At 35.7% G+C, this 22,437-nt stretch overlaps 1 protein-coding gene across 1 annotated transcript; it reads right to left on the bottom strand.

Moving 5' to 3' along the window:
* Nucleotides 1-1,894: 1,894 nt before the first annotated feature.
* LOC126380036 (ras-GEF domain-containing family member 1B-like) lies at nucleotides 1,895-11,470 on the bottom strand. Its single transcript, XM_050029137.1, has 12 exons — nucleotides 11,309-11,470; nucleotides 8,759-9,013; nucleotides 8,515-8,634; nucleotides 8,143-8,400; nucleotides 7,869-8,014; nucleotides 7,595-7,739; nucleotides 7,248-7,508; nucleotides 6,922-7,065; nucleotides 6,759-6,838; nucleotides 6,398-6,499; nucleotides 5,582-5,748; nucleotides 1,895-4,907 (listed from the first exon to the last, which is right to left on the bottom strand). The coding sequence occupies exons 2-12, from the start codon at nucleotides 8,930-8,932 to the stop codon at nucleotides 4,822-4,824; spliced, it is 1,683 nt and encodes a 560-aa protein (XP_049885094.1). The 5' UTR covers nucleotides 8,933-9,013; nucleotides 11,309-11,470; the 3' UTR covers nucleotides 1,895-4,821.
* Nucleotides 11,471-22,437: the final 10,967 nt, after the last annotated feature.

Below are 22,437 nucleotides of genomic sequence, written 5' to 3'. Positions count from 1 at the left end.
GATTTCCGATGAAAACAAAGCAGCATTGAGCGAAGTCGAAGGAAGCAAAATAGGCGCAAAGAGTAATGCACAAGGCAGGGGCCGAAATAACTTATCTCAAGCGTCTGTTCAACTCGGTTCAGAAACTGGATCTTTGCAGACAATGGCAGAAAGTAAAAGCTCTATGCATTCTTCCAATTCCCAAGTTCAAGGAAGCGTAAAAGGAGGAATGGCAGATGCGCAAGCTCGTGGCCCCGGTGGCACCTCCTCCCAAGCTCAAATTGGATTTACTCCGTATAAAGAAGGTGATAAGTCTCATGAATTACTTAAGACACCATTCGTTGGTAAAGGTACAGCATCAGCCCAATCAAGTGGGCGGTTAGGTCAATCTCAATCAAATCTTGAGGGTACCTTTAAATATGGAATTTCTTATAGCGGCGCCGCCCAAGCAGGATCTAGTTTAGATAAGGATGCGGTATTTCCTAATCGCCTTCCTTTCAGCAGCATTGATGTATTTGATGAAAAAGAAAAAAATATCGATATAAATACTGAAAATCCCACTGATGTGACACCAGCACCCAAAGACACGCCCAGTGAAAACAATGATAATGAAACTTTGAATAATTCTGAAAGCAGGTATTCAACTCACACTCATTCTGACCACCATCAGCCAGAAGATGATGCTCAAACACCTAGTATAGTGACACCAGTAGGAAGTAGACGATCTTTCCAATCTAACTACGGCAGAAATGGAATAGATTACGAATATACTACCGGCAAAGATGACAACGCTGCCGATGATTACTACCCTGATAGCGGGTTTGGTGCTGATGGTGGAGATGTTGAACAAAACGAATATTCGAATTACGATGAATACACAAAAGACAGCGAGACACATCAGTCACTGCATACACCGGATAAAAAAGATCTAGAGTTCCGACAGAATACTGGTGGCAACACACAACACATAGTTCTTGGCTCTTTAACCGGACACGATGCAGAGATAACACAAAGGAATTCTGAGCGTCCAGATGAGACTAGGGTGTACCAGCCCGGAGAACGAGTACCCGGGACCGGTGGATATGTAATTCCTATTGGCTTCACAGGCAGTGTTCAATCGGTGGCGTCTAAAGACATGACATACGTGGTGGGCTCGAAAGACTCACCATCACAAGCACAAACCGTCTCTTTGTCTCCAGGGTCTGGAAAAGTTAAATATACGTATCCTCCACCTCATGGCAGAAATGTGAAACCTAAAGATTTGAGATCTCTCTCTACTGCTCCAAAATCCGATGACAATAATAGATACATGTCATTGACGAAATCTGTAACGGGTTCTCTAGATAGTGACAATAACATACGTAAACAATTCTCCCACACATATTACACTAAATCATCTTCATGTGGATATTTCACGTTTACCTGTACAATGGTAAGTGGTGCAGATGGTAGAAAAAAAGTGTGTAAACCAAAAATCCCAACTAATGCAGATGGCACCCCAATAAGATGTTAACTTTAGTAATATGGTATACTAGTATTTTTTTTAAATTACGTACTGACAGTCCGGTGATTCACCAAAAATATTATTAAATATGTTTTAGATTTTTTTCTCAGGAATATAATATTAGAGGATTAAAATATTACATTATCATGTAAGTGTAGCCATGGTTAGTACAGGTAGATGTTTGAAGATGGAAATAAGTTTGCAATTTTGTGTAAGTAAATGTACATAGTTCATACGTGTGTCGCGTTGTAATGATTTGCCAATATTTGTTTTAAATACTTGGTTACAATTGATGTTGGTTAAAGGTAAAATGATAAATACATTGAGTGAGTCGATAACGCCTTCTTTCATTTTACAAATCTAAACTTACATCTAAATGCTGGTATAAAAAAAAAACATTTATTTGTTGATATTCATTGATACATTTTATTGACATAATCAATTACAATAAGTTTATAGCAGCACAAATATTAATTTATATATTTTGACATCAAGAATGAACAGCAACATGCAAGGATAGTTTTACTGTTGTTAAACAATTGGTTTAGTAAGTAAGTATTTACTAATTAATATAAATAAGAAATTGTGTTCCGGAGCTTAAAATTGAAGTTAAAAATTCATGACATTCAATATTAAATAAAATATTTATTATTTAGAAGAAAAATATCTTATTTTATAATTTAGAATAAATTTAGTCACTATTAACGACAATTATATTATTTTAGTACAGAAATTAATCTCCGATGACTCAGTAATAAATACTTGTTCGCAGCATTTAGATAATTTTATATTTATTATAAGTGATTTTACATTAAGTAATTAAGGTAAACTCTTAAACTAGTATATTTATCATTTTTAATCTTTTCGAAATATATTTGTATTACATCCGAACTATCTGGAACACTACTATGGTGAATACAAGTTACACAAATTAATCTTGTATGCAGGTATAAATATCACAGGACAAAATGATGCCGTAGATAAAATCGCGTTAACATTTTAGTTACCTATAATTATAATCCAACTTTTCCGAAAAATAAATAATATTTCTTTACATTAATTATACTTATTTTTGATTTAATTTACTATTAGGTTTCGTAATTAATTATATTAAAGCAATAACCAATACTGTTCACAGTTATGCTTACAAAACTGAGATTCACGCTAAACCATCACAATTAAAAATAATTTCAGTCAGACGTTGTGGAATGTATTCATTACAAGGTAACAGGGTTTCTAGTAACTAAATATGATGACGTCATGACCCCGGCGGTACGTGCACTTGTTTTCCAAATTAAACTTCTTACTATTATGTATATAATATTCCTTTTTGAATAAAACCTTCTCAAAAAATAATTAAAGATGGACTACTGAATCTGATACTGTATCGTGACTATTCAAGTATTATTATTCATACTTAACAATTTTGTTTATATTTCTTTTTGAAATAAGTATGTCATATGAGACAGGAAAGTACTCCACCAAGTACAGTGGTATTTGGGACTCTGAAGTTTCTGAACTCCTATAAAATAAATATTAAAAATATATCTTAATCCTAGTTAAGTCTATGATTTTGGTACTAACGAGTACCGTTAAATAACATAGCCGTAGAAGCCGAAAGTATAACTAACATGGCAACCAAAGTTTGTACGTATTTCCTAGATTGACAAAACACAATCAGTTTTGATCTCAATGCAAAATGATTGAACACAGTAGGTATAATTATGAGAAGCCTGTAAGTAAATGTTCCTCTAAGTACAATTAGTTGAAGCTTAAAAATAGTGACAAGTTGGAAAAGGTATTTTACTGCCTAAGATAATATTTTGGTGGGATTCATCGTCTTTGTAAGTGCTTACAACATGTAAAGTGAAATATTAAGTATTAATATTATAAATAATATTCTTCAGGGACGATTTAAATACTTATTGAACCATACTATGAAATCGAAGACTGTACCCATATAAGTATATTATTTATTTACCACACCGATATGAATATTATATACTTACCTACCAATTGTATATTAAAAATATTTTTTTCCAACTACAACATTCGCAAAGTAATTTCAGACAAATGTTCGCAAATGCGTTTTGAGCCACAGTAGTAACCATTTACACTGATTATAAACTATTTTAAACATTTAATTCAGGTATTACAAACACGACTCTGGGATTTTAATTATAAGTAAGTGTTATAGAATTTTTGAACTATCAAACAACTGATTTCTCCTCAGAATATGATTTACGTTAGTATAACGTGTACGTGCACAATAATCTCATTTCCTTATTTTTTATTACTCAAATAACACACACCGCTTTATCAGATACACACTGAGTTAAAAACTTATCCAAAAAATAAATAAACATACTTCTCACACACACATTTAAATGTACATTACGACATAAATTAGGTAGAAGATATATAGATATATAATTCAAAATTAATGAGATCAGCATTGGATTACAAACAACAAATATTCCAACGGTATATATTCAAAGTAGTTTTTAAAATTAATAAAAATACTGTTCATTCACAAGGAACTTGATTTTGGATCGCTTCATCATACATAACCATAAAAAAATTTTAAGGTACGTCCACAACAATGGTTTTTTTTAGTGGCACAGCGAAGAAATGTGAACGCAAACGCAAAATTTTAGGAGTTAGTCGCGTTAAACGCACACTAAATACTCCGCGCATTGGTCAATATAAACGACACTTAGAAATATTTTTTGACTGATATATTAAGTACAAACATTACAAGTATACGCTGCGTTGTTCAAAAAAAAATTCAACCAAATTGTCCTCCTTATTTGAAGTCAATTGAAAAAAAGGTTTAATTCCGTATTTTTACGTCCCATATTTTATAATATGCGCGTAATTTTAAGAAGAAACAAGCCAGGGAACAAACTTTTATGCATCTGAAGATCACATTTAATTTAACTTTGAACTTAAGATGCTTACCTAGATGAACTTTTGCGGAAAATGCATTTTCGAATATCACCGGTAAGTAGAACCGGTAGTAATGCATACGTAAAGGTGTATATTATGGCCCTGTCCTACTAGATATCTGTCAAATACTTACAGGTTGTTACAAATTTGTACATCCTGTACGGTCACGAGTACTAATATGTATACACTTTGATACCATGTGTCATTAAATGTCAAATTTGATAGCGCGGGTTCTAAAGTGGGTACATGATATTACTCATGACTATACCCGTCTTGAGTTTCGTCTTTGAGAACTGTCTTCAAAAAATATTATTTCAAGGGGAAAGTATGTGTCTTATTACCTGTGTTAGTAAAGTAGCTGGGTAAATTACTGGGAGTTTACATTACATTTAAGTAGCCCCACGAAGACGTTTCAAGCGTTCTTTCTCCAAATGGTCCACGGGAGGCTCTCGCTCGAATGATATCAGCTCCAACGCTGAAATAAACAGATTCCAATAAAAAAACGACACAACACACACACACGCACACACACAAATTGAAACTAACTATCCAAATTGAATGTCTGTTTACGAAAAGGCCACATGTTATATGAAAATTTGTAATTCAATACCTAGAACGTTCCACACTGCGCATCTCATGACGCCAATAATACCGCTGTAAGATTTGTTACGCCGGCTTCATATGTTAGTAAATAGCATATAAATATTGTACTTTTACACACAAGCCAATATATAAGCGGAATATTGACATATTATTGATTTAAGGCTTACACCACCTGTCTACCATCATTAACACTTTCAAGGACAGAACGTCTAATGACGTTTCGATTCAAAGTTGTCATACTCTTATACTACCTATTATGAACCATCAATGATCCATGGTCTCTGTCCGTGAAAGGGTTATACATGCTAGAATTAGTAGAATGTGGAATGAACGTAATAACTAACTTTTATATTACCAACATCCAGTACATTAATATCTCTAACTTTCTTTATCTACCATACATAGAAGTTAATTTCTCACTAATTTCGTGAGCATTACGTTACATTTTAGAAAATCTGAAATGTATTGCAATTTACGCAGTAATGTTATAATTATAATAACTATTCAAAAGCTACGGGATAGTTTTGGAGTGGATGTTATAATTACCGTTTTCGCGTAGCGCGGGTCGGTCGGCGAACAAGCGGCGCGCGGGCAACGGCGCGGGCGGCTGGGGCGGCGGCTCATCACCCGTCAGCCGCCGCGCCGCCAGCTGGCTGTTCACGTGCCGCGCCAGCAGCGTGCACTTCTCGAAATTCACGCGGTTCCCCGGCAACCTGTCACGGCATATACGCAGTTATTTAATGTTTAAAACACTTAAAAAAAGGCCGCAGGAGCATAGCCGGGACAGTAATATGCACAAAACAATCATATTATATGAGGAAACTTTCCACATTCATTGTGTCTTTGATATCGCGTAACTACTATTAGCGTTTGTGTTACTATGCAATGAACGGCGGGTAAATCTATGTAGCGATCCTGCCAGAAATGCATTGGTGTGGCCGCTTTACACGCCGACGTTAGTTAACAGGCGAAATGTGGACTCGTATAATTTAGTACTAAGGGCTCTCCTCTCTCCCTATGATACACATACATACAAACACAGTTAGGTCTATCTCCCGTTGGGGTAGGCAGAAACCACGGAATTCCACAAAAATCAAGTGAAAAATCAAGTGTAGTTTAAAATCATCTTGGGTGCTTCTTCAAGTGCTAAGGCCAAGAAAGACCATAGATTGGGTTCCGAATGTCAACAGACGTCTTGGCGGTCCGCGAAACCGATAGCGTGATGAACTGGAGGCGCACTTGGCAGCTTAAAAAACGATAGCCCAGGAAAGAGAAGAGTGCAGCAAAGAAGAGAGGCTTTGCGGTGAACCATTCCACAAGCTGCAATAGCAGGCCTTGAACCGTAAGTATGTATGTACTCACTTGGATGGAGAACCTTGATTGGCAAAGTGGAGATCCCTGCAAGTGACGGACAACAGCGGCACAGCCGTTTCAGTAGGCGCGGCTGCCAGGGCTGCACGATACCTGCACACAAATTGAATGCTTTAGGCTACTTCTTACGTCCACACTGACAGGTCAAAGTCACAGAGCGCCTACAACCTCAAGTCACCTGGTTTCTCGTTTCAAGCAAAGCGATCAAGCCGCCAGTACCAAGAATCCTAGAATGTTCGTTTCTTTGAAGGCGTAGCTTGAGGCTTCATAACTCAGTACGAACATATTATACTTTTAATCAAAATAAAATAAGCACAAAAAATCAGGACCATCCTACCATACCGTAACTTACCTCGCGTGATTTCCGCTGGGCTCCACACATAGTTCCAGCTGCCTTAGTTGCTGACCACACACTGCTGATGTGCGGCTCCACTGAATATAATATTATATTACTTTAATCATGTTCCCAACAAATATAAAATGTAAACTCAATTAAATGAATGAATGATTTTTACCGTTTTCTTAAGTCTTGATATTGGAGACATGTTCAATGCACTGATGATAGCCATAAGGGAGTTAAAATTCCCAAGATTGAAGCACTCTCTCGCTGTCATTACCCACTGTTCTATTACGCGCGCTCTGTATTTGCTCTTTGTAGCCTGCAAATTTTCAATAATGTTATGCATATAAGTCAATATAATAATTTCTTAAGGGCAACAGCTGTATAACACAAGAGAACACTTTATTACAAACACAAAACAGTCGCAATAAAAATATCATGTGACAGACACAAAGCAGAGCAGACCAAATAAGCAACGCCTTTCAGTCATATTTTACTCACTTTTAGTATATCTGTGGCCACCAAGTAGCTCAGCCTGTTAAACCAGTCTGCATAAGCTTCCAAGTTCCTTGTGCTTTTGCCCTCATTATGATGTAGATTAATTGTGTTTTTTCCATTAGTTGGGGCTTGTGGCGCAGGTTGCACTGGAGCGAATGTCTGAACAAACTCTTCAGGGCCTACAAATGATAACTTGTGGAGCTCCACAATCGTCAACTGATTTGCTAATTCTGCAGGTGTCAATCCCAGTGTTAAAATATCTCCCTAAAACAATATTATTGTTAGCAATACATATTATAATATTACAACTTTGTATGTTTATTGAAAGTGTACAACTTCAAAATTATTACTTGTGGTAATTGATCAACCGATGCCACTTGCGGTATTTCCACTAGAGTTTCTTCATACTGCTCCAAAGCTGTCAATTTATCTAGAAGTTTTTCTAACATCGTTGATACTTCTGTTCTGACCGACGCCATGTGTTCAGCTGCACATCTACAAGCAAATAATTCCGTTTAATAGATATTTTTGAATGACATTCATTCAATTATGTAAATGTAATATTAATGCATGAATTTATACCTATTTCTACTTTATAACAATTTTTTTTTCAAACTTATTTACCTTTGAGTTATACTCCGCACCAGTGCCATAACTCTGTCATCACGAAAATCATAGGGAAACATACTAGTCCATTGATTTAACACCCTGACTAGGGCAACCATGTCTGTCAACTCCTTTTCAACCAAATCTTTTACTTCCGTTTTTCCCTATAATATAAAACATAATAATCTAGAGCAATTTTTTTATACCCAAACTTCAGATACATACTTTACATTAATTATAAAGGTTACAAGCCATTACTAATAAATATCATCATATATTTTTTTATACTTACAATCTTATCATAATTTTTGAAATATCGTTTACACAATTTGTTTAGCAATTCATGTGGCTTAACAAAAAGACGTGAACATAGAAGGAAGGTGAATGTAAAAGATTTGCTTGCTCCAGGTCGAAGCATATCTACGAGAGCATCCAAAGTGGCACTGACTATTTGTCCATCTTTATATTCCACATCAAGCTTCTCTGGTGGACAATTAACATAAGGCAATGCTGTAAGTGCCTTTACTCCCGGTGATAGGACACCTGCCAACTATAATAAAAAATATGAAAATATATGTAGAAATTATTGCTACTGTACAAACAATAATCAATTAAACACACAAACAATTTACAAACACAATCATCACATTAAACTGAAGTGTACCTGTGGATTGTCTCCTTTCTGTGCAGCAATAAAATTTATTCCACCATTCATCACAATGTGTTTACAAGTGGTTTCAGATATGAACTTGTTGCCTCTGACCATAGAATAGTAGTCATCATTCTGAAAATAGTTATATAATAATAAACACAAAATAGAAACAAGATTAAGTATAATTATACACAAAATTAATATGTGAAAATGATAACAAAGATGAGCATTAATTGAGAAAAATAATCCAACATACATCATAGTAGGAGAGTCCAGTGCCGTGGAGGAGAGCTGGGTTAGGAGGAAGAGGGGCATGATCGGTCGGGGGCGGTGGGGCCGGTGCAGGTTCTGTTGGTGCCGGCGGCACTTTTATGTTGCAGCCACTACATGAAGCCTCGTTCAGTTTACTTGCGTAATAATACATAGCCATTCAATTCCTTAATGCAATTGTGTTAGGGCTAAACCCTAAATTTGTCCTGTAGTGTTTACATAAAGGAACTCTTTGCAATATCTGTAAAGAAAACAAATCAGACATTCTGACTCCAATTGATATTTTAAATTATTTAACTTATAGTACTTACAATGCCAACTACTGGAAATGAAAGATCTTTATTTGATAAATGCACTGCCTGGATTTTTTCCCCATTTATATCCATAAAATCAAATTCAATCACCTAATAAATGATGTTATGATGGAATAATTTCCAGCCTGTTGCTGTCAAGTTGGTGAGGGCAGGCCTGTGTCCAGTAACTTATGATCTAGCCTGGTATGGAATATGATAATTGTAATATGAGCTAAAGAGCAAGGTGCTAGTTTCGCAGACGTAAACATTTACCCGTTAATTTATTGCAGAATGCTAATTAACGCAAACAATGCACAGAAACGTAACACTGGCGTTAAAGTCATAATAAGGTGCACTTGTTAATCAAAACGCATATCCAAGTTATACATGATAGATCAATACAATAATATAATTCTATAAAGTGTTTCAATCAATTGAAAGATTATTCAACAAATTTTAGTTTAAAATATTATGTATCAGCAAATTATTATGCGTAAATCGACATTAGTGATAAATAAAAAAAAAGAAAGGTGAAAGTCGTCGCCAATAAGAGTGGATTTAACCTTTAGTCTGTGGCAGCGCTGTCAAAAAATTACCCCCCTGTCTGTGGAAGCCATTCCAAAATTTTTACGAGTTTCGCCAGCATTCAGTTTATGATGTAAATTTCACTTTTTGTGCATGGAACGTTATAATAAAGCGATTGATTACTAAAGCTAGATATATTTCCTTGTTTATGAACAATAACACAAGCCTCGAAATTATTTGTAAATAAAATACGAGCTGCTTGAATACGAAGTTTGATCAAAAATTCACTTGCACCAATATTATGCAGTCAATTATTGTTTGTGCCAAAAGTCATAGTCAAAATCAAAGGATATGACCATAAACTAGAAAAATAGAGCTTTGTAAAGACATATCACACTACATACTTTTATCGCTTTATATTGATCAATTTTATGAAAACAATATGACAAAAAATTTTGGAATGGCAAAAAAATCGGTCAGTAATATCTGCGCTTGTGTGAGTGTATTTCGTCTCTCAGTCGTCTGTGTACGATAAGGATCCTGACTCGGTTCTTGAACAGTCGTCTGTGTATGATACGGATCCTGACTCGGTTGTTGAACAGTCGTCTGTGTATGATACGGATCCTGACTCGTTTGTTGAACGGTACTCTGTGTATGATTAGGATCCTGACACATACATAGGATGTTTTATTTTTGTTCAGGTAAGGTGTGAAAATGAAATATGTCTAATAGGTATTTTTTTTATTATTTAGATATCACTTTAGTTAGATTGAGAGATAGATATCTACATGTTAAATCATTTATTTATATACAATCAAAAACAACTGTTCTTATTATGGTTTATATGACCAAAATATTATTCTTATAAGAGCCGTATTATCACTAATAAGGGTGCAGTGATCCTTGTGGCGTCGCCTGGAAAGATAAGAGGCCGTGAAGTTGACGTAGCTGAAGGATTTGTTAAATCCATTTTATCTAAAAAAAAACAATAAGTTAGTAAAAGATCATCCTGTAAGTTGTATTTCAGAAATAACGGTTTTGCCATAGTAAATTTGAAACATGTGTACGTACACAGTGTCGGCCATTTTTACTTGCGTGTGTGTGTGTGCACTTTTTAGTAATGGTTTCAATAATTTACGTTTTGGTAAATATTTATGAATTATTCATACAAAGCAATTTGATATTCAGAATCTCCATAAAATTTCCTTCAAAATAATATAAAATATGAGGTATATAAACAAGGCGTAAGTTTAGAATAACTCAAAGAAAAACACGAAAAGTTATTTGAGATCTGTAGGTTACTTTTGAACTAATATAATTCGTAAGTGAATCACTTTGAGAACTTATAATTTATAAAAATTGACACTACAATACATATAAAATAATAAAATTGAACATTTACTTACCTTTTTTAACAATTTTCAGCTTATTTTTCACTTTTAGTATTCACTTTTGGTAGTTGAAGTATCACTGGTCGAGACGGAATTTCAACCGATTTTTCTAGCGGAACTATTGAACATTTCATCCGAATGATGATTGTCTATGATAGATCATTTATTCAATTTTGTTCAAAACACAACATTATACCTTTTGCGATAGAATTAGAGTGGATAATTACGTAAAAATAGGTATCAGTCCTATGGGTCAGGATCCTAATCACACACATACGAGAGGGGTAGTCAGGATCCTTATCACACACAGATCAAAGGTTAATTTACCTTTGCTAAAACCTGATGTATTAACGGCTTCGTTAAATACTAGTATAACATCAATTGATGCACTTAGACCTTCCACTTCTTTAAAAATCAAGAAACTACAAACAAATTATAATTATTTTAGACGTAAAATAGCGCCAATACATACATAGCTACCGAGCGACATCTGCTTTAGCTAGTGATGTGATATTCCTTTTTTTGTTATTTATTTCTAGTGATGTCCATATGTATTGTTTTTCAATTTGGTCCATACGGAAAATGATGTTCCATAATATAGCTTCTAATATACGTAGTGCTCTGGAAAGCACTCAAAATTATTATTATTCTTTTGAGCTAGCTGAGCGGCTGGACGTATGATGAATCGAGAAAACGAAAGGTCTTTATTCTTATCTGATCGAGCCAAATCGAGTAGGTAGAATTTTGTTACCTTTTGGAAAAAAATATTTATAGGAAACAAATTAAAATAGCAACATTTAACAAAATGTCAACTATTTAAAAATTGTTTGAAAAGCGCGGGAAACATCGAATTTGGCGGTCGTGTTTTGTGGCTTTTTGTGTTAATTTTCTAATTTTAGTAGATTTCTGTAAGGTTTGGATCAGTAGGATCAATAAATATTGTGTATAGTGTTCTATAAATTGTTATTTTTGTATATATTTTATTATTTCTTTAGTTTCTGTGTCATATATATACTGGACTCTTGGTAAGTCTTTTACTGTATTTTTCTTATGGATCCCGTGGGGGATCCAGACCCGGGCGGGTCTGGTCACCCACCTTATGTAAGCCACACTGTAACTATATCCCAAAATGACGAGTCTAGCGTGGATACGGGCATGGATACTGATGGCTCCATGACCGTTGACCGCAGTACGTGTAAATCTCGTAAACGTCTTGCTCGTACTTCAGTATGTAGTCACTGCAATAAGCGAAGTCGCAAACATAAACGCAAACACGGAAATACCATGATTAATAGAGATGATGAGTGCCAATGTTCTACTACTTTAGAGTCGACTGAATTTATAGCTCCTCATACAATTCCTCATAGCAGGCCTGTCGTCACCACCACTCAATCTCCTAGTCAACAACCGGAACCATCCCTAAGCAACCCTGAAAAGTCTTTAACAAATCCCATTTCAAGAGGAGAATTTGTACAATCCGATGCAGCTCCTTATATTGTTCACATTCAAAAACAGCAAACTGATCCCAAGGACAGTGTTTCACTGCATCCAGTTACTTTTGGCAAATTCCTTAAGAATCATTCTGTGCCAAGTATCATAAATGGTAGCCTGAAACGCATTGGCCGAAATCGGCTCTCTTTGTCGTTTTCAAAATACATGGATGCCAACCAATTTCTGAATAATCCAGCTTTAGTAGAGCAAAACTACAAAGTTTTCATTCCTTCCTTTTCCGTTACACGGGTTGGTATTGTACGTGGTGTGCCATCAGAGTGGTCAGATGATGAAGTCCAGGCAAACATTAATGTTCCGATTGGTTGCGGCCCAATATTAAAAATTAGAAGAATACGACGCAAAATAATTACTGAAGGTAAAGCTGAATTCAAAGCTACTGAGTCAGTGGTGGTAACTTTTGACGGACAAATTTTGCCCAAGCGCATTTTTATGTGTTATACTTCTTTACCTGTAGAGTTGTACATTTTCCCGACAATACAATGTTTTAATTGTTGCCGCTTTGGTCATGTCAAAGATAACTGTCGTGCACATTCTGGGCCAAGGTGTTACAAATGCGGTCAAGGACATTCAGGAGCAAGTTGTGCAGTGTCAGAAGAACAAGCTTATTGTTGCTTATGTAAAGGTCCTCACTTTGCAAATAGCAAAAAATGTTTAGAATTTGAAAGACAAAGGTCCATAAAAGAATCTATGGCTAAGAACTGCCTGTCGTATCTGGAAGCAGCTAAGCTTCACCCGCCTATATCTCGGTTATCGTATGCGGATGCTTTATTGTCATCTCCGAGCGTGCCACCTATGGCTTCGGCTTCTCGTAGTACCATAGAAAATGACAGTCAACCTTCCAATACCAGCAGCAGCAATAATCATTTCTCGTACAAGAAAACTGTTTTTACCGAAAGAAAATCTTTACCTAAACTCGGAGTTGGCTACGACAAGGTAGCTCACGCTGCCTTGGTTGCTGATAGGAATATGCCTGCACCCTCCAATGGATGTGCCATCATCCAAAATAATAATACATCTGAAATGTCAATCACAGATTTAATTATGGCTCTTATTAAATTATTGTCCCAATGTAATGTCAATAACAATAATGTACCGTCCAACGCTGCGTCTTTACTTGACACTTTTTCTAAAACACCATCCGTTAATGGACCAGTTGGCCATTGCACTGCAGTGGAATTGTCTAAGCATTAATGCTAGAAAAAATGAACTTGTTCATCTTGTAAATAAATATAAACCTTTTATAATAGGTTTACAGGAAACCTGGCTGAAACCTGAATATACATTTAAGATTTCAGGTTACGCTTGCCTCAGAGAAGATAGATCTGATGGTCATGACGGCGTAGCTCTACTTGTTCGTCATCCTCTTAATTTTTCTCATTTTATTCTTCCTTCTCATAGTACCAATTTGTTTATGATTGCAGCTATTGTAAATAATATTTGTTTTGTATCTATATATATACCTAAACCTTGTTCCGCAGTCTTTCGTGAACTAGATTCTATCATATCTATTTTACCTAAGCCGTTCGTTTTATTAGGCGACTTTAATGCCCAACATCCCTCTTGGGGAAGTACTGCACCAAATGCTTATGGTCCCCATATTTTGGATCTTATAGATTCTCACAATTTATGTATATTAAATAATGGCTCTCAAACCCGTCGAACTTCTCCTGCCCAAGGTTTTAGTGCTCCGGATCTTACTATCTGCTCTCCGTCTCTAGCCCCTACAATTAGCTGGAGCCCCTTATCATCTACTTACGGTAGTGATCATTATCCCATATCTCTTACATTTCCATTCCGGTTGACCCCTAGTATTAAGCGTTCTTCCTTTCTAAAACATAATCTCAGTAACGCGGATTGGGTTACTTTTAGTTCTATATTCGAAAGTAGAATTTGCTCTCTTCCCAAAATTGATCAGGACTCTGAAACACAATGTGCTGAAGCATTTGCCAAAGCATTTATTGAAGTCGCCGATGAAATTTTCCCAATAAAAAGCAGACCCTCTGGTTACATTCCATCCCCTCCGTGGTGGGATAGTGATTGCACAGAAGCTATCAGAAGGAGAAAGGAAGCAGAAATAATATACCGTGAATTGTCTACAGATGAAAATTTTAATTCATTATCTATAATTATGAAAGAAACTAGAAAGTTATTTAAGAAAAAGAAGTATGAAAGTTGGAAGGATTTCTGCTTGGCTCTGTCTCCTGATACTCGGCCATCCCTAGTGTGGCAGAATATCAGAAGATTTAGATCTGCTTTCAGAGATACTAATTCAGGTTTCCTTCCTTCTTCTTTGGTTGATCCTTTCTTGGATCGGCTGGCGCCTCCTTTTGTGCCTCAGAACATTATATTACCGGCTATATCTCCGACTACTTTTGGTATCGGCAGTCTTTTTTCTCTTGAAGAGCTCAAGGGTGTTCTGTCACAGGTAAAAGATTCTGCCCCGGGCTGCGATGGGATCCCGTATTCCTTCTTGAGTCATTTAAATGATAAGGCCCTTTCATACTTTCTTGAACTCATCAATTCAATTCTAATCACTGGTAATATCCCATCTGCTTGGAAGATCCAAACAATAATCCCCATTCTCAAACCAAATAAAGATCCTTCTGAGGCTACCAATTACCGCCCCATTGCTTTATCTTCAGTTCTGATGAAGATTGCAGAGCATCTGGTTAAGATACGCCTTGAATGGTACATTGAAAATGGGAAGTTGTTGGGTAGCAGTCAGTTTGGTTTTAGAAGGGGTAGAAGCACGATTGACAACATTGCTATATTTGTGACTGACATTAGATTAGCTTTTACGCTTAACCATTCCGTCATAGCGGCTTTCTTAGATGTTAAGTCTGCTTATGATAGTGTTGACTTATCAATTCTTTTGTCTAAACTTAGGACTTTGAATGTCCCAAATATTCTGTCCAATTTTATTTATAATATATTATCTGAAAGGTGTATTAATTTGCCTCTTGATAACTCTAACTCAGCCACAAGACTAGTATGGAAGGGATTACCACAGGGATCTGTATTGAGTCCTTTATTGTATAACATTTTCACCCACGATTTAGAATCCTCAATCGGGGACAGGGTAAGTATCCTTCAATTCGCTGACGATTTGTTGCTTTATTGCACAGATCGTGATATACCTGTTGCGTGTTCTTCTTTATCCTCTGCTCTCTCTGGACTTAAAACATGGCTTGATTCAAATGGCCTTGAGATTGCCCCATCTAAGAGTTCCGTTATGGTATTTACCAGAAAGAGAGCTCCTCCTCCTTTCTTTGTCTACTATGATGGCTATTCTATCCCGGTTAGGAATGAAGTTAAGTTTTTAGGTGTTGTTTTGGATACCCACTTAACAGGGAAGGCCCACTGTGATTTCATAGTAGGTAAATGTGAACGTAATCTAAATATTTTAAGATGTTTGTCAGGTGTATGGTGGGGTGCCCATCCATTTACTCTTAAGCTCTTGTATAATGCTATCATTAGAAGTGTAATAGATTATGGCTCTTTTGTACTGGCTCCTGGTAATAGCACTGCATTCGAAAAGCTGGATGTCATTCAGTCTAAAGCGTTACGGATAATCTGTGGAGCTATGAAATCTAGCCCCATTAATTGTCTTCAAATTGAATGTAATGATGCTCCTTTATTCTTACGCCGACAGTATCAATCGGATAAATTTATTTTCAGAGCCTTTCAGTTGGTAAATCATCCTCTACGGTCTAAGTTAGAACAACTGTTTGACGATGTCAACTCGACAACATATTGGGCACATAAATCGATCCCTTGTTTAGTCAAAAGTTATCAAAAGTTTATTTACCTTAAAGCTCCTACTCATCAAACTGTAGTTTACCCTCTATTTTGTAGCAGCTTCGTTTCCCTAATATTAACCCCTTCCATTCATCTCAATATTGGAATAAGTAAGAATGAACCAGAGGCGAAACATTCTTTCAATTTTGTCAAGGAACGCGATTGGTCTCATTTTCACCACATTTTTACTGATGCCTCGAAACAGTGTCAAAGTGGCTGTGTTGGTGTTGGCGTTTTCCATCAACAATTTAACATAGTCCAAAAGATTAAACTTCCTGCCGAAACTTCAGTATTTACAGGAGAATGTTTTGGTCTGTTTAAAGCCGTTGATTATATTTTGACTGTCAAACTTAAAGAAACGATTATTTTCTCTGATTCACTAAGTGCTCTTCAGGCTTTGGCTAAATTTCCTTTTAAATCAAAAATAGTTTATCCCATCATTATAGAAATCAGAAAGCTTCTTCACAGGTGCCATTTATTAGGTTTTTCAGTGGTGTTTGCTTGGGTTCCCAGTCACTGTGGCATTGGTGGGAATGATAAAGCTGATCATCTGGCTAAGGATGCAATAGAGTGTGGTGACATGGTGCCCTACAAAAATTATTCCCATGACTTAATGGCACTTCCTGCTTCGTTTCTCCACGATGCCTGGAAAGACGAATGGGAGAAAAGTAGTCAAAGCAAAGGCAAATTTTATGCTTTAATCCAACCTAGCTTACTTTCTAAACCGTGGTTTTTCCGATTTAAATTTAGTAAAAGGGCTACAAGTTGTCTTATCCGTATGCGGTTAGGACACACTTGTAGCCCAGCTCAACTCGCTAAATTTGGTATAATAGACTGTGCTATATGTGACTGCGGGCTGGACGTTGCCGATGTTAACCACATATTTCTTGCTTGTCCTATAAATAACACTAATTTTTTATATCGTAATTTACTTTCTATAAATATCCCTTTACCTACTAGTATCCCTATCCTTCTTTCATATAATAACTTTGATATATATAAATTCTTATCCATATTTATCTGTATTAATGATATAAAATTATAATCCTATCTTATAATATATATCCCCATCCTCTGATCCTTCTTCCTAAATTCCTGTTTCACTAAATTCCTTTTATTTTTATGAAATGTTTCCTCGTTTTGTCGGTGGCAAATACGCAAACCGCGTCATGCCAAAAAAAAAAAAAAAAAAAAAAAAAAATTGTTTGAAAAAAGGGCGGGAACCTTCGAACAAGTTAGGCGGGATTTTTTAAGCTCTCGATTTTAATTTCAATTTTATTTCCAAATTTTGTAGATATTTGCATAATTTGTACATAATTATTTAGTTTAAGTTATTGTATAAATAGTTATTTCATATCTGAATGTAAATATTTATCGTTTGGTAAGTTTTTATAAAAAACCGTAGCAGAGGCGGTCCGCTAAGGACCCGCGCGGCGGGCAAGATGCCTGGCCAGCCGGCAAAGCGGAAGTATTCGGCAACAAAAGGAGGCAAGCAGCAGCCCCAGTCTCGGGATGAACCAGGTGAGGTTGTTGAGCCCGAGTCTTCTGACTCGGACGTTACCGACCCGCCAAGGATCATGGACACGGAGATTGAAGAAGACAAATATGCTCCATACCGAGTGACTGATTATAGTCGCCGGTATCCAGAAGATAGCGCAGCAGGTTATGAATTTGTTGTATTTATCGAAAGTAGCACTGAACAACCGATTGGGACACGAGATATGATGAATTTAAGCACTTGTTTCACCAGAGTAGTCAAAGGCATTAAATATCTCAAAAAAATAAATAAATTTAAAATTGGCGTAGTCTTTGATCGCCCAAATTTAGCAAATGCTTTTTTGGATAACTCTACATTCTTGAGAGACCAAAATTTAAAAGCGACGATACCTGCTGGTACCACTGAAATGACTGGCGTTATCAACTCAGTGCCTACCAGTATGACAAACAAAAAAATATTTAACGAACTGGGTCTAGGTACAAATTGTAAAAAAGTAATCTGTGTACGACGAATTATGAGAAGGGAGAAAGTTGGAGAGTCGTTCCAACTACAACCCACCCAATCGGTCGCAATTACATTTTCAGCGTCGACTTCTTTGCCAGACTATGTTTTTATTAAAATGTGGAGGTTCCCTGTTTTACCCTACATCCCCCCGGTAAAACAGTGTTTCAGATGTTTAAGATATGGTCATTTGGGAAAATTCTGTAAAAACTCTGAAAGATGTTCAATTTGTGGTGACCAGCACAATTTTAAATCGTGCACCTCTTCATCAGACAAAGCTATCTGTGTCCACTGTCAGGGAAATCACTTGTCTATTTCGGGGCAATGTCCTGTAAAGAAACAAAAAATAATTGAAAATAAAAATAAAGTTATGCCGACACCTTTTTCAGATTTATTCAGCAATAAAAATAAACACTTTCCATCACTCAGCAAAACAGAAAACAGTCAGGAATTAATAAATTTAATTCTATCTAATAAAAACGCATTAACTTTGCTCACAGAATCTATAATAAAAGTTATTACATTAAACAAAGTAAACAACACAAGTATTAGCTCTCAAATGATAACAGACACAATAAAAGAAACTATTCAGCATAAAAATAAAAATTCTTCAAATTCTCAGCCCAAACAATAAATATAATGCAGTGGAACGCACAGAGTTTGTTAAGTAATAGACATGAATTTGAAAAATTTCTCTTTGATAATAAAATACATATATCTATTATTAGTGAAACTTGGTTTAAATCTTGTACAAATTTTAATATTAAAGGGTACTCCACTGTCCGTAATGATTGCGGCAATGACCACAATGGAGTAGCCATTCTAATTCATAAAAGTCTAGTATTTCGTAAATTAGACACTTTCTTTGATGACTCACTACAAAACGTTGTAGTTCAGGTTCAAATTGATCAAAAATACATATCTATCGCTAGTTTTTACAGTCCAGGTAATTGTAACCCTACCTTTAATAAAGGTAGATTTGACAATTTGATTCGTAGTATTCCAAAACCGTTGATTATAGCAGGCGATTTCAATGCACATCACACCATTTGGGGGTGTGGTAGTATTGATACACGAGGCAGAAGCGTCTTGGACTCCATGGATGAGAATGACTTGGTTCTCTTGAATGACGGACGTGCAACGACAACAGGTACCCTTAGTTGGCGGCCAAATGGCCTTGATTTAACATTGGTTTCCTCATCACTGGCCTTGTCATGTGAATGGCAGGTCATGTCAGATCCCTTAGGTGGTAGCTATCATCTACCCACTTTGACGAAGTATTGTTTTACATCTTCTCCTTCAGTTGCTACAGACTCTTCGGCGAACATCCCGCCTCACGCCAACCTGAAAATGGTAGATTGGGAGCTATATGAGAAACGTGTAAATGAGTTGTTATCCGAATTTCAAATTGATGTTTGTAATTTAATTGAGAGCTATAACAATTTCTGCAATATCATCATTTCTACTATAAATGAATGTGTAGTATGTTCAAGGTCTGGCAGTACTACCAAAGTTAATTCACCCTCAACTTCTCATAATAATAAACATAGAACTAAAAATCGAATCCCTCTAATCTGGTGGAACGAAAAATGTACTAAAACTGTAAATAATTGTAAACAAGCATATTTAGAATTTAAATTAAATCCTTGTGTCGATACTTTTATTAACTTCAAGCGAGCGCAAGCCCTTAAAAAACGCACATTAAAGCAGGAACGTAAATCGTCATGGGAAAATTTTTGTATATCTATTTCCAGGCTAACACCAATGAAACTAATTTGGTCTAAAACTAGGAAATTTAATAAAACCTTTTCAACACACAGTGAGTTTTCTAGTCAAGCCTGGGTATTTCAGTTTTTGCGCAAGTATACTCCTGACACAGCTGAAAAATTGTCTGACAACAATCACTTTAATATATTATTAAGTTCCACGAATTCTTTTCTGGCAACAGTCTTTTCTATTGAAGAATTAAAATCAGCCTTAAGATCTCGTAAGGATACAGCATGTGGCCTGGATTGGGTGTCATACAAAATGCTTAAATTACTAAATCCATCCAGTATGTTATTATTCTTGAATTTACTAAATTATCTGTGGCAAAACGGCTTAATCCCTGAACAATGGAAGACAGATTGTATAGTGCCTATTTTAAAACCAGGAAAGGATAGTAGCCATGCTGATTCATATCGTCCTATAACACTAAGTTCTTGTGTTGGTAAAATAGCTGAACAACTGATTAAACAGCGTTTGGAATTCTTCATTGAAAGCAATAGTATCTTACCAGCTAATCAATTTGGCTTTCGTCGAGGGCGGTCGGCGCGGGAAAGCCTGAGTCACTTTTGTCTGGATGTCCGTGATGCTCTGTCTCGTGATCAGATTTTGGGTTGTATTTTCTTCGATGTTGTTGGCGCTTTTAATAATGTTAATTTGGATATTTTAACAACTGTTCTGTCTTCATTGCAGCTGCCTGGAAAAATAATTAATTGGATATTTAATTTCTTGCATGGTCGAAAAATCTTTATTAAACATGATAATCAGTTAATTGGTCCTAGAAATTCCTTCAAAGGAGTATCTCAAGGTGGGATTTTAAGCCCATTGTTGTTCATACTGTATATTCATAAATTAAATTTAGTTTTAGGCAGTGAAACTCAAAATTTACAATTTGCTGATGACTTGGCTGTGTATTGTTCTGGTACTGAGTTGCCTGATATTCTAGGGAAACTTAATGCTGCTCTCTTAAACTTGCAGACTTATTTTGAAAGTCTTGGTTTAGAGATCAGCACTGACAAAAGTAAAGTAGTTATCTTTTCTAAAAAAATGGTTAAAACGTCAAGTGTTAAACTTTATTATAATAATAGATTGCTGCCTGTTGATAATACAGTTAAGTTTTTGGGTGTTTTATTTCAGCATAATTTTAAGTTTGAAAAATATGTCGATTGCTTAACAACTCGTGCATCCAAATCCTGTAATATATTAAAATCTTTAACTGGTACCTACTGGGGTGCAGATCCCAAAATTTTATTGATTCTTTATAAATCTATTGTAAGGAGTCATTTTGAATATGCTTTTTTTTGCTTTTCTAGTGTAAATAAATTTGTTGAAAAATTAGAAAAGATCCAGAATCGTTGTTTACGAATTATTCTTGGTGCAATGTGCTCCACCCCCATCATATCGATGCAGGTGGAATGTAATGTACCTCCTTTGTTAAGCAGGTTCAAATATCTCATCTTTAAGTTTCTATTGAAAATTTCTTCTATTAAAAATCATCCTTTGCTTCTGAAGTTGCAGTCTTCTTCCTCAAGAATTAGTAGCTCATATTTTGGTTCCCTTGGGCAGCTTCTGCCTGAAATTATAAATTTACAAAAAGATTTTAATTTGTATTCAAGTTCTTTATGGCCTTGCTATGAGAACTCTTTTGATTCTAAATTCTTTCCAATGAAAATTGATATAAATTCATCTTTGAAATGTAAGGAAGAGGTATATTCTTTTTTGAATGGTTGGTCTGATCATCATCAGGTTTATACTGACGGTGCCAAAAATAGCAAATCTGTTTCTGCTGCAATTTATGATGCCCATGCTAAGGGGGGACATGGGTATAAACTGCCTTCATTTGTCAGTAGCTATACAGCTGAATGTTTGGCTATTCTAATAGCTTTAGATTATATTGAGTCTCAGGATGGCAACAAGTGGCTAATAGTTTCAGATTGTATGAGTGTTCTTCAAGCTCTTAATAATCCCAACCTTACTAGTAATACCAACTACATAATCTATGACATAAGGGAAAAATACACTTCTCATCAAAAAAATCGAAACACCTTGCAAGTTTACGTTTTGTCAGGATTATCAGAAAAATGTGTACATTTAGGAATAAATGTTAAATGTCGTTTAATAGTGAGTAATATGAGCTTATCAAATCTTAATGTTAATGTTCTAAATTTAAATGAATTTTTCATAGGTTTCGTATTTTGTTAAATGAGTCATTTTTATTCCGTATGGAGTATAAAGGAAATGGATAAAACAACACACGTAAATGAAAAAAAAAGCTAAAAAACGTTATTTAATAACTTGTATTCCCTCCCCGAGCTCTAATTACTGCTTCCATACGGTTCTTCATCGATCGGATGAGAGTCACGATCACATGCTGTGGTATATT

This window comes from Pectinophora gossypiella, chromosome Z, assembly GCF_024362695.1.
Source record: "Pectinophora gossypiella chromosome Z, ilPecGoss1.1, whole genome shotgun sequence".
Lineage (NCBI taxonomy): Eukaryota > Metazoa > Arthropoda > Insecta > Lepidoptera > Gelechiidae > Pectinophora > Pectinophora gossypiella.
Note: the sequence above shows the minus strand (reverse complement) of the source record. Positions and strands in the feature narration are given on the sequence as shown.

Bases quoted from the DNA above. Each gene is read 5' to 3' on its own strand.
- LOC126380036 (XM_050029137.1), bottom strand. From the start codon at position 8,932: ATGGCTATGTATTATTACGCAAGTAAACTGAACGAGGCTTCATGTAGT. The intron at 8,635-8,758 runs GTATGTTGGATT...AACTATTTTCAG, and splicing joins CTGGACTCTCCTACTATGAT to AATGATGACTACTATTCTAT. The intron at 4,908-5,581 runs GTAATTATAACA...TGTTTATTTCAG, and splicing joins ACCCGCGCTACGCGAAAACG to CGTTGGAGCTGATATCATTC.